Consider the following 12,664-nt stretch of genomic DNA (forward strand, 5'->3'; position numbering starts at 1 on the left):
CAAAGCAGAAATGAGCTCAGAGAAAGAACAGATTACTATGGGCTTGATCAGCCCAAGAAATATTCATAGAGGAGGTAGATCTTAAATGATGGGCCTCCTCCAGTTGTTGCTGAATTGGCACTTAATAAATTTTACATCTTTCCAGGGTTGACTTCCCAATTAAAGTATGAATTAAACTTCTTTGGCACAATTGGGTAGTCAGTGAAGTATATAATCAACTAGTTCTCTTTAGCCATTAGGTGACAGCAGAGCATTCTGCTGCCCATGAACTCTAATAGACCCCTAATGACCTTAGAGGACACTCAAGGTCATTAGGGGTCATGGGCACTCAAAGACTGCCCATGAGCCCTAACAAACCTAGAAGACTCTCAAAGCAAGAACAAGGCCATGTCTACACAAGACAAGCATGTTCCAACCATTCTATAATGTTTAGGCCAAAATGTGAATTGTCTTAAATCCTTGCATCAGTTGCCTGCAGAGCAGGCAATGGAAGAACAGGGCGACATTTTAGGTCAAATATTCAGCTGTTTGATCAAACCTCTGAAATGATATTTATGGGGTTTGCAGCAACAGAGAAAGTATCTCCAAATTGTGTCCCTTGAGCTTTTTGAGTTTGGATCTCAGAAGTCCTTGGAATGAGGATGACAAATATGAAAGATCCATGGGCAGCTTCAGCCTAAAGGTGAGCATTCCAATGCTACCATTTCCCTGTAGCCCTACATACATTGTGGCTCTTTCAGCAGATAAGCTGTCCTCGCTTGTAGTAGGGCTGTATTTAAATTCTTCTACACAAATAAATACAGCCCTTCTACACCTGTAGTAGGGCTGTATTTAAATTCTTCTACACACAAATGTAGAAGAACTGTATGGCCCTTGAAAACTATTTTCCAAATTAAGACACATATAGGTATTTTCCCTGATAGTGGTAAAAGAAATTCTTAGTTTTGTACATGAGCTACAAAGTATTGATAAAAAGTTGGCCCCCATAGGATTCTGAGGCAGGAGACAGGCTGGATCTGAAACCAGTGTGCCTTCTGGAACTTATTTACTTTTCTCCTTCTCCTGAGGTACAATGATTTCTACCTTGGAAAATCAGGAGCACATTCCTTTCCCTCCGACGCTCTTCAGAATTGTCCGCTTGGCTCGTATTGGCCGAATCCTGAGGCTTGTCCGGGCTGCACGAGGAATCAGGACTCTCCTCTTTGCTCTGATGATGTCGCTTCCTTCTCTGTTCAACATTGGTCTTCTACTCTTTCTGATTATGTTTATCTATGCCATTTTGGGTATGAACTGGTTTTCCAAAGTGAATCCAGAGTCAGGAATTGATGATATATTCAACTTCAAGACTTTTGCCAGCAGCATGCTCTGTCTCTTCCAGATAAGCACATCAGCAGGTTGGGATTCCCTGCTCAGCCCCATGCTGCGATCAAAAGAATCATGTAACTCTTCCTCAGAAAACTGCCACCTCCCTGGCATAGCCACATCCTACTTTGTCAGTTACATTATCATCTCTTTTCTCATTGTTGTCAACATGTACATTGCTGTGATTTTAGAGAACTTCAATACAGCCACTGAAGAAAGTGAGGACCCTTTGGGTGAAGATGACTTTGACATATTTTATGAAGTGTGGGAAAAGTTTGACCCAGAAGCAACACAATTTATTAAATATTCTGCCCTTTCTGACTTTGCTGATGCCTTGCCTGAGCCTTTACGTGTCGCAAAGCCAAATAAATATCAATTTCTGGTAATGGACTTGCCCATGGTGAGTGAAGATCGCCTCCACTGCATGGATATTCTTTTCGCCTTCACCGCTAGGGTACTCGGTGGCTCTGATGGCCTGGATAGCATGAAAGCAATGATGGAAGAGAAGTTCATGGAAGCCAATCCTCTCAAGAAGTTGTATGAACCCATAGTCACCACCACCAAGAGAAAGGAAGAGGAAAGAGGCGCTGCTATTATTCAAAAGGCCTTTCGAAAGTACATGATGAAGGTGACCAAGGGTGACCAAGGTGACCAAAATGACTTGGAAAACAGGCCTCATTCACCACTCCAGACTCTTTGCAATGGAGACTTGTCTAGCTTTGGGGTGGCCAAGGGCAAGGTCCACTGTGACTGAGCCCTCACCTCCATGCCTACCTCACAGCTTCACAGCCTTGCCTCCAGCCTCTGAGCTCCAGGGGTCAGCAGCTTAGTGTATGAACAGGTAGTGGATTCACCAAATTAGCCATTCCATTTTCTTTTCTGGCTAAAATAAGTGATATTTCAATTTCATTTTAAATGATACTTACAGACATATAAGATAAGGCTGCTTGACAACCACTGGTACTATTTTAATAAGGAAGAAGACACTAGGAAGGACCGTAAAAGGACATACCAATGTTAGGATTGAAATAGTTCAGGCTGGGCGCAGTGGCTCATGCCTATAATCCCAGCACTTTGAGGCCGAGGCGGGTGGATCACGAGGTCAAGAGATCGAGATCATCCTGGCCAACATGATGAAACTCCGTCTCTACTAAAAATACAAAAATTAGCTGGGCATGGTGGCATGTGCCTGTAGTCCCAGCTACTCAGGAGGCTGAGGCAGGAGAATCGCTTAAACCTGGGAGACAGAGCTTGCAGTGAGCCAAGATCATGCCACTGCACTCCAGCCTGGCAACAGAGTGAGAATCTGTCTCAAAAAAAAAAAAAAAAAAAAAAAGAAACATGGTTCAAATTATATCTAAACAAAAAAGAATAAGAAACAAAAAACACATTAAAATTTTAAGTTGTATTTTCTATGTTTCTAGGTACATCATTTTTGTTTGATATTTTCCTGATGCACGTATGTGGTTTATCACATGTAGCTCTTTTGCATGCTAAACGAAAATTCAAAACTTGCCAATATAAATGAATAGCTTATTGCAGACATTTTTTTACCAACATTAATTATTTTGGGTTTGTTTAAAACCTAGAGGCACAATCTTGACTTGTCAATTACTACCCTTTCACAAGCTACCATCTCAGATATATATATATATATATATATATAAATTCAATAAAACTTTCTGTTTGTGTTTCTTTCAGATAGTACACTAATATTGCCCTTTTGTTCAGTGGTTGTGTGAGTAGTGGTTTAAATGTGGTGCTTTGCTTGCAATTAAAGACTGGAGCCAGTGGTGTATCTGACAAGTGTTTAACTGACTCTTCAGGAAAAAAGAAAGCCATGCTTTATAGCATTCACTAATCTCTGTGGTGTGAGTACTCCCATTATGGCTGATTTCAAGCTATCAACATAATGTTACTGGACGTGGAGTTGAGAAGAGATGCTCATAATAAGTTCTTGAGAGCTGGCTCAAGCTGACTGCAGCACATCACTTGCTGAAACTGAAAAGAGAGCCCCACTTGGCTGGTTAAGATATTTGCAGTGGGCACCTTGGGCAGAGAGAGTACCCTTTTAGCAACACCTGGGGCACAGGGTAAGAGATCCATAGACATACTGCTTAACCAGTGATCTTAGCCATTTGATGAGCCCTACATATAGTTTTGGCTGAATGTCTGTTTCAAAGAAACACCCAGACCTATCAAAAGGGCTTGGGAGCAGGAGGAGCCCAGGAGTTCCCTAAAAACTGGAGATGCCAAGAGGTCAAACAGGCATTAGGTTTTCAGTCCCCCAAAAGGCTGGGCGAGGGACAAAGAACCTACATTGTGATCATTGAGGAGTGGAGGAAAACCTCATAGAAATAGCCCTGGAACCCTGTATCTCAGACAGGTGAGAAGAACTGATGTGTCTGTCAGCAGCCTGGAGTCTGAGGTTGGGCCCTCTGACCTGCCCCACACTGCCCAGCAAAGGGAATGGCAGCACTGGATCCTGTGGTGGGCTGAGAGGTGATTATTTTCAGTGTGTAAGATCTTACCATGACTTGATGTATTCATTTCAAGGGCCTGAGTTTTGTAGGCAGCCTTGTGCTCTGAAGCATTGGTAAAAATAGTGATAATATCATTATCTAATATTTATTTAGTGGTTGCTGTGTATCAGGCACTGGCTAAGTATTTGTCATGAATGATCTCTTTTGTACCTCATACCAACCCAATGAGGAAGATATACCCCATTTAAAAAGGAGAAAACTGAGGCTCAGAGAAGTTGAGTGACCTGCATACAATCATGCACCTGGTGGAGCCTGAGCCTGTGTGCCATGCTGGGAAGGGGAAGTGGGTGGGCTCAGGACCAGGGAAGCTTTGAGATGGGCTACCAGGGCTCCTGTGCAGGACTGGGAGGGCCTCGTGGAAATCACTAGTTACAAAGTCATGGCCACATTCTCCTTGAGGTACTGAAAGTAACCTGCAGGGATCAGCCCCACAGGGTCGGTGGGTCTCTCCCCGTGTGCAGCGACGAGAGAGTGTAGAAATAAAGACACAAGACAAAGAGATAAAAGAAAAGACAGCTGGGCCCGGGGGACCACTACCACCAATGTGCGGAGACCGATAGTGGCCCCGAATGTCTGGCTGCGCTGTTATTTATTGGATACAAAGCAAAAGGGGCAGGGTAAAGAGTGTTAGTCATCTCCAATGATAGGTAAGGTCATGTGGGTCACGTGTCCACTGGATAGGGGGCCCTTCCCTGCGTGGCAGCCGAGGCAGAGAGAGAGAGGAGACAAAGAGAAAGACAGCTTATGCCATTATTTTTGCGTATCAGAGACTTTTAGTATTTTCACTAATTTACCCCTGCTATCTAGAAGGCAGAGCCAGGTGTACAGGATGGAACATGAAGGCAGACTAGGAGCGTGACCACTGAATCACAGCATCACAGGGAGGAGGTTAGACCTCCGGATAACTGCGGGCGAGCCTGACTAATGTCAGGCCCTCCACAAGAGGTGGAGGAGCAGAGTCTTCTCTAAACTCCCCCCGGAGAAAGGGAGACTCCCTTTCCTGGTCTGCTAAGTAGCCGGTGTTTTTCCTTGACACTGAGGCTACCAATAGACCACTGTCCACTCAGCAACGGGCATCTTCCCAGACGCTGGCGTTACCGCTAGACCAAGGAACCCTTCTGGTGGCCCTGTCTGGGCATAACAGAAGGCTCGCACTCTTGTCTTCTGGTCACGCCTCACTATGTCCCCTCATTTCCTATCTCTGTATGGCCTGTTTTTTCTTAGGTTATTATTATAGAGTGAGCATTATTATAATATTGGAATAAAGAGTAATTGCTACCAACTAATTAATGATATTTATATATAATCATCTCTAAGATCTATATCTGGTATAACTATTTTTGTTTTATATTTTATTATACTGGAACAGCTCGTGTCCTCAGTCTCTTGCCTCAGCGCCTGGGTGGCTTGCCGCCCACAGTAACCTATGGCTCCTTTAAAAGAAGCTCTGATTATGAACTTTAGGTGTTTTATAGATTCCCTATCAAGTTTCTAAAAAAAAAAAAAGATGGCTGGTCATCATTTCAAGAAGGGTACCTTTTGGCTAGAGGTAGGGGAAGGATCTGGAAGGATATGGTCTTGCCCATTCCAGACTACCATGCAGGAGCTTGAGTGTGATCTGTTTTGTATAGAAGCTTCACCCTCAGAACCTGTGGAACAAAATAATAATAATAATAAAATAGGCTTCACCCTCCTCCCTTCCATACACACCTGTATACCCTGACATGCTTCTGTTTAACCCGGGCTGGTTTCCAGGGGCCACCTCCTAGGGAGAGAACAAGATCTGCTTAGCTTTATCAAGAGGTTGGACCACTCTGCCTTCACTAGATGGCAGCAAATGTCCAACATGTGCTTTTCGGAGAGGGCTGCACATCATCTGTACGCAGGCCTGGCACTTAGAAAGCCATAGGGTTGAAGGGAGAAGAGCCCAAGCAGGATATGGTGAATTATCTAAACCCTGTATGGGTGATAGAAAGCTCATAGTAATATCCCTAGAAATATTCCTCACTGTGAGAGCATCCAGGACACCCTCAGGAGGCAGAGATGTTGGTGTGAGCTCTGTTTCCCTGGGACATACTGAGTTTCCACTGCAAACAGCCCTCCAGGCACATGAATCCAGTCCCCTTATTCTCTGAGTTTTCTTTACTCCAGGTAGATCAGCCCCCGTGCAATTCAACTGGCAGACATGTTCCAAGGATGAATGCAGTGTATTTTGTGTAAACTGCTTCTAACCAAATAGACTATAGGACTATAGTCTCAAGAGCATATTTGCTCTTTGGCAGGAGAATTGGATGAGTGTCCATGCAATAATAATGCAATACAACATAACAAGTGCCATAAACCAGAAACATGCCTCTGCTCTGAGGACATGAATGAAGCAAGCTCACAGAAAGGCTTCCTGAGAGAGAACCATCTGAGATGGATGCGCCTGACAGGTGTGTAGGATTTTGACAGGTGAACCTGGTTTTGGAGGGTGTTTGAAGTCGGGGAGACAGCACAGGCAGCTCGATGGCAACTAGAAAGTGTGAGGAAGTATGAATTACCCAATTGACTGGACATGGAGTATAGGGAGTGGAGCAGCAGCAACTGAATCTTAGACAGACATTTGTGGAGAGCCTCAAATGCCAGAGTGAGGAGTTCTAGCGTATTTAGATAATAAGAAGGCATTGAAGGTGTTTTAGCAGGGAAGAAGAATAACTGGATAGAATGTGCAAGGTGGAATGGAGAAAAACAAGATCTGATCCTGGTGGGGAAGAGGCACTGAGCCAGGAAGGAGGTGAGGGCAATGCGGTGTGATTCCAAGATGCTTGTGCCAGCTGCCTGACCATGAGGGAGGACAAGATAGATGACAGTAAAGGGTATTAAGTTAATAGCATAGGAGGAGCAAGGGTTTGAGTTTTTAGTTTGTTTGTTTGTTTTAATGGCTAATGAGGAAGAAAATCTAAAACGCAATTCAATTGTAAATATTTTGAAAGTTGAAGATGTCAGGTCTAACTGACAATGCCCAGCCAAGACTTGAACTTGAGGACAAGGTGTGGACAGGAGTCTTCGGTGCAAAGGTGATGTCTGAAACCCCAGGAGCAGACATCATGGGAGAGAGAGAGTATACCCAGCTCTAGAAGCAGGCAAGGGACTTGCCCTGAGGGTATGTTTTCAGGGAATGAAGGTGAAGAGGAGTGAGACAGTTCAGAGAAGAATGTGGGATAGTAGGTGACAGTAAATGCCATGACATGTAATGCGGGAACAGAGCAGGCTTCCTTGGAGAAATTCAGTCAACAAGATGAGATACACAGTCCCACCTTTTCATCCCTTCCACCAAGCAGCATGCAGGATCCAGGAAAGAATCCCACCCCTTATCGCTCTACCTTTTCATAGGGCGAAGATGAGAGCTTGCCTTATAAACAATAGGGCCAGGGAGCCAGCTATTCCAGGGAGCAGTCTTGGAATGTCAGTTTCTAACACCCAGTGCCCTTGGGGAGCTGAAATCTTGTATAGCTCCTCCTGCTCAAGGAGGGTAAGCCACTGATCCCAGATTGCTTGTTGCCTGGCAACCCAGATAGAACCTCCAGGGTCATTGAACGGGCAATCCTGTCCCTTGATACACAAGGAGTAATCAAAGAAACTCTTTGATTACTTGAGAAAACAAGAGCTAACATTTATTGAGCACTTACTCTGGGCCAGGTAGCCACTTTACCAGGCTTACCTCTTCACAACATCTCTATTAGGTAGAAACTATTTGTAACCTTCATTATACAGATGAGGAAACTGAGGCATGTAGAGGAAATAAGAGGCTTCTTCGAGAGCCAGTAAGAGGCTTTGTCAGGATTCAAACCCAAGCATTCTGGCTCTAGGTCTCAAGCTATCAACCACTGTACTGCACTGCCTCTCAGACAGAGACAATGTGCTTGATGTTAAACAGAAGGTACAGGGTTTTCTTGGTAGTGTCTGTGAACCTTTTGCATCCATTTCTTTTTCTCTCAAAATAATGCATGTTTTTAAAGTTATCTTTACAATGTGGAAATTCACACTGGGGAGATGCTGTGCTTCCTCTCCAAATTTAATATACTCAGTTCTGTAGATGTATTTGGTCCCCTAATATTTTGACAGAGCTTCCATCCTTTTTCTATTCTCTCCCTTCTTCTCCAGGCAAACTATGGTTAATCTATCTCATCTAAAACCAGGTGCCCAGGGGGCAATGGAACATCTTTTCCTTTTGGGCAATAGACTTCTACTAATGTAGACTACAACTGTACTAGTAAGACTGTAGTGCTACCAAGAGATATCCTGGGGGTACTAATTTAGCTTCCTTTAATCCGCACCAATCCCCCAACTCAAGATACTCTGAATGAGCATATAGGCTAAGTAAAAACACTGTGTCAGTGGTGCCAGTGCAGCTTCAAGTTCCCCTGCCCTCTTTCCATACTCTAAGTTCTTCCTATATTTTAAGTATAGGAGGTATATTGGAGCTATAGGACTATAGGAAATATACCTGGAGCCAAATCATACTGATGGCTCATATTCTATTGATTCATGAGCCCTAGTTAAACTTCTACAGAGTTTTTCTCCTAAATTAATAATGTTTTAAAGAGCAATACTTGAAAAAAAATTGCTTCGGATCTAAATGAAGGTCTCAGTAACGTTCTGGATCATCTATTTTCACATTGAAGTTTGAAAAGAGAGGTTTCTACTATTCCATGGGAGGACACCAGAGCCTCAAGGGATGGACCACCAATCAGGGGAGACATCAAGTGAGGGAAACGCCCTGCCTGGAGTTGAGAGTGACCACTCCAGGACTGAGTGAAAATATAAAAAGGTATAGGAGACTTGAACAATAGTATCAGCCCACTTGCTCTAACTGATTTTTATAGAAGTCAGTAAGAACAAAATACACATTATTTTTAAGTACTTATAGAACATTTACTAAGATAGCACTATAAAATGTCTCAATAAATTTTAAATATTCAAATCATAAAAATATGTTGTTGATCACAACGGAATTGAATTAGAAATCTATAACAGAAAGACACCTGAAAAATCCCTAGAGCTGCTTTGGAAACTAAAAACATGCTCCTAATCAGAAGGTAATTAATAATAAAGATAAGACAGAAATTAATGAAATGGAATGCAGAAAAATAATAAACAAAATCAGTAAAACCAAAAGCTGGCTCTTTGGGCTGATCAATAAAACTGAAAAATTTCTAGCTAAAAAAGGAAGAGATATAAATGACCAATACCAGGAATGAGAATAGAATGAATCCCTTATCATCGTGTTGTCATCTGTAGAATCACCCACTAATTCTATAGACAATAAATTCTACAGAAAATAACATGATAAGGGATTATCACAAACAATTTTATTCTGATAAACTCAACAACTTAGATGAGGTGAATAAATTCCACAAAAGACATAAGCTAGCCTCACTCAAGAAGAAATAACTTGAATAGTACTATATCTAGGTTAAAAATTGAACTTTTAGTTAAAATTCTTTCCACAAAGAAAACTCCAGGAAAGGAAAAAATAATTCGATTTCTATGCTAACTTGCAAAAAATTGAAGCAGTAGAAATATTTCCAATTCACTCTATGAGGCCCTGGTATAAAAACCAGACAAAGACTTATCAAGAAAAGAAAACTACAAGCCAATAAGCTTCATGAGCATAGATCCAAAGATATTTTACAAAATTTAGCAAATCAAATCCAGAAATATGTTTTTAAAAATATATTACAACAAATGGGATTTATCCCAGAAATACATGAATGGTCGGATGTTGAAAATCAATCAGTGTAATGCACCATACTGATGAACTAAAAAAGAAAAATCATATGACTGTCTCAAAAGATGAAAAAAAGAGTCATTTATCAAAATTTAACATTCATCCCTGATTTTTTTTTAAAAAATGCTCTAAGATCCCAGCAAATTGGGCATAAAAGGGAATTTCCTCAACCTAATGAAGAGCATAAAATAAAGGAGAGCTAACTACATAATGATGTACTTTCCCCCAAAGATCTGAAACAAGGCAAGGAAGGCTGCTCATGAAACTTCTTCTCAACATTGTATAGTAAATCCTAAGCAGGAAAATAAAGCAAGAAAAAGTAAAAGGCATCCAGATACATTGGAAAATAAGTAAGACTGTCTCTGTTGGCAAATGACATAATTGACTACATAGACATTCCTATGGAATCTACAAAAAAGGTGAGGTTAGAGAGGCAGCAGGACACAAAATCATTATTTTAAAATCAATTGTATTTCTATATGCTAGTAAAGAGCAATTGTAAGTTAAAACTTAAAATACTATTTACAATAGCATGGGGAAATATGAAATACTTAGAAATAAATTTGACAACTAAGGTGCAAGACCTGTGTACTGAAAACTACAAAACATTGTGAGAAATTTAAACAGATCTAAATAATTGAAGAAGATAACACTATGGTCATGGATCAGAAGACTCAATATTGTTAAGACATAACTTTTCCCCAAAGCAATCCTAAAGTCTCTGAAAGTTTTTTGTAGAAATTAATAAGCTGATTCTAAAATTTATATGAAAATACAAAAGACCTGGAATAGCGAAAATAACTTAGAAAAAGAAGAAAAAAGTTGGAGAGGTCAACACTACCTGATTTCAAGAAATATTATATAGCTATAGTAATCAAGATGGTGTATTAGTGGCATAAATATAGATAAATAGCTCAATGGAACAGAACAGAACAGAATCCAGAAAAGAAATAGAACCACACATATATGTTCAATTGATATGTGACAAAGGTGTCAAGGAGATTCAATGAGGAAATCATTTCCAAAAAATATTTCTAGAATAACTGGGTACTCATGTACAACAAAAACAACAAAAACGAACATTGATTCTTATCTCACACCATATACAAAAATTAACCAAAATAGATCATAGACATAAATGTGAGCTAAACTAAAAATTTCTACAAGAAAACATAGGAGAATAATCTTGGGTTGGCAAAGATTTCTTAAGTACAACATATAAAGTACTAATTTTTGAAGAAGAAAAACAATAAAGTGGACTGTAGAAAAAAAGAAAAAATTGACACTATCAAGTTTTCTTGAGGATGTTGAGTAACTGGAACTGTCATATATTGCTGATAGAAACATAAAATTTAGCCACTTTGGGAAACAGTTTCCTTATTTCTTGTAAAGTTAAGCATACACCTACCAACCACACAACTCAGCCATTCCACTCCCAGGTATTTACCCAATAGAAATGAAAACATGCCTACACAAAGATTTGTGCACGAACACTAACAGTAGCTTTATTTTTAATGATCCAAACTGCAAACAACCCAAATATCTATCAACAGGTGAATGGATAAATAAATTGTGGTATATCCATCCGATGCTATACTACCTAGTAAACACAAAGGAATGAACTATTGATAGTTGACAGCAATAACAGGAATGATTCTCAAAAGAATTATGCTGAGTGAAAGAAACTAGACAAAAACAAGTATAAACTGAATGATTGCGTTTATCTAAAATTCTAAAAACTGTAAACTAAACAGTAGTGACAAGTAAACCCATGGTAAGCTGGGGGATGAGAATGGGATTGATAAGAAGGAAGGATAGAGAGGCAGGAGGAAGCTTTTGAGGATGTTGATATGTTTGCTATCTTGTTCATTGTAATGATTTCCCAAGTGAATAATATGGGTCACAGTTTATCAAGTTGTATGCTTTAAATGTGTGCAGTTCACAGTATGTCAACTTCAACAAACTTGTAACAAAAAGCCTGCCCTTGAGGTTTGGGGGTTTAAATGGAAGTCTCAGTAAACATCAGCATCCCTCATTTTAGCTCTGAAGCCAAACTGAGGGGCTGCAGCTGTTCCAGGGATGGTTGCTATATCTTGGCACCTGCCCACCTAAGAATGAAGGTAACGCCCTCATTAGGGAATAGCCACACTCAGAAAGCTTCAAGACATCATTTGGCTCAACTCATTACACAGAGGAGAACACTGATGTCCAGAGATTGGCAGTGATTGAAACAAGGTTCATGATTGATGGCAGGACAGATTCAGGGACAAACCTGTGAGCAAGATTGGTCAGGAGAGGAGAGGGCTGTGTCCTGTGAGGAGGGACTGAGTTCTCTGTCTCCTCTTCCCTATCCCTGAGGTAGTCTCTCATTGCACAGAGCATGACTGCTTGATGGCTGTTGGGTGGGTGGTCTAAACCCCTGTCCTCTTTCCACCCAGCGTTGGAGAGGACAAGTTGGGCACTGAACACTCTGCTTCCTAGCCTGCACCATCTCCCGGGACCTCACCTCTCTTCTCCCTCCCAGGAGAGGGCCACATCCTGTAGCCAGGAGGAGGGGCTTTCCATACAGACACTGCCCCATGAGGCAGGAAACGCCAGGCACTTTCCCTCTCCCTACAGACCTTATGTGAGCTCATTCTGGTAAAAGTTTAATGCCTAAAAGTCAATTACACTTAAGAATGCTCTGATGAGCCCAAGAGCAGCCTTTTCTCAGAGCCACTGGGGCCTGAAGCTACTTTCCTGCTCCCTCCCCTCAATGCTGAGAAAACCTCCCTGCCTTCCTCACAGTCCCTGCTTTCCCACCAACTTGCTATGTGACCCTCACTCACCAAGACCCATCCCCTCTCTAGGCCCGATCTTGATATTAATAAAATGGAAGGGCTGACTCAAATGCTCTCTGAGGTGTGTGCTCTGCTTGTTCATCCTCAAGAGCCCTTACCTCTGGGTGAGCAGAGCAAGAAGAGGGGACACGCACCAGGTTGGAGGT

At 41.5% G+C, this 12,664-nt stretch overlaps 1 protein-coding gene across 3 annotated transcripts in view; it reads left to right on the top strand.

The window, feature by feature from the left end:
- The window catches only part of SCN11A (sodium voltage-gated channel alpha subunit 11), a 199,478-nt gene extending 196,416 nt beyond the window's left edge, over positions 1-3,062 (top strand). For 2 of the 3 annotated variants that reach the window (XM_054483478.2, XM_054483480.1), the window contains one exon: positions 1,068-3,062. In XM_054483478.2, coding sequence (XP_054339453.1) covers positions 1,068-2,116 — 1,049 coding nt within the window. In that variant the 3' untranslated portion in view covers positions 2,117-3,062. The remainder of the gene's footprint in view (positions 1-1,067) is intronic. The other variant, XM_054483479.2, reaches the window with a different exon arrangement.
- The last annotated feature ends 9,602 nt before the right edge of the window (positions 3,063-12,664 follow it).

This window comes from Pongo pygmaeus, chromosome 2 (genome assembly GCF_028885625.2).
Source record: "Pongo pygmaeus isolate AG05252 chromosome 2, NHGRI_mPonPyg2-v2.0_pri, whole genome shotgun sequence".
Taxonomy (NCBI): Eukaryota; Metazoa; Chordata; class Mammalia; order Primates; family Hominidae; genus Pongo; species Pongo pygmaeus.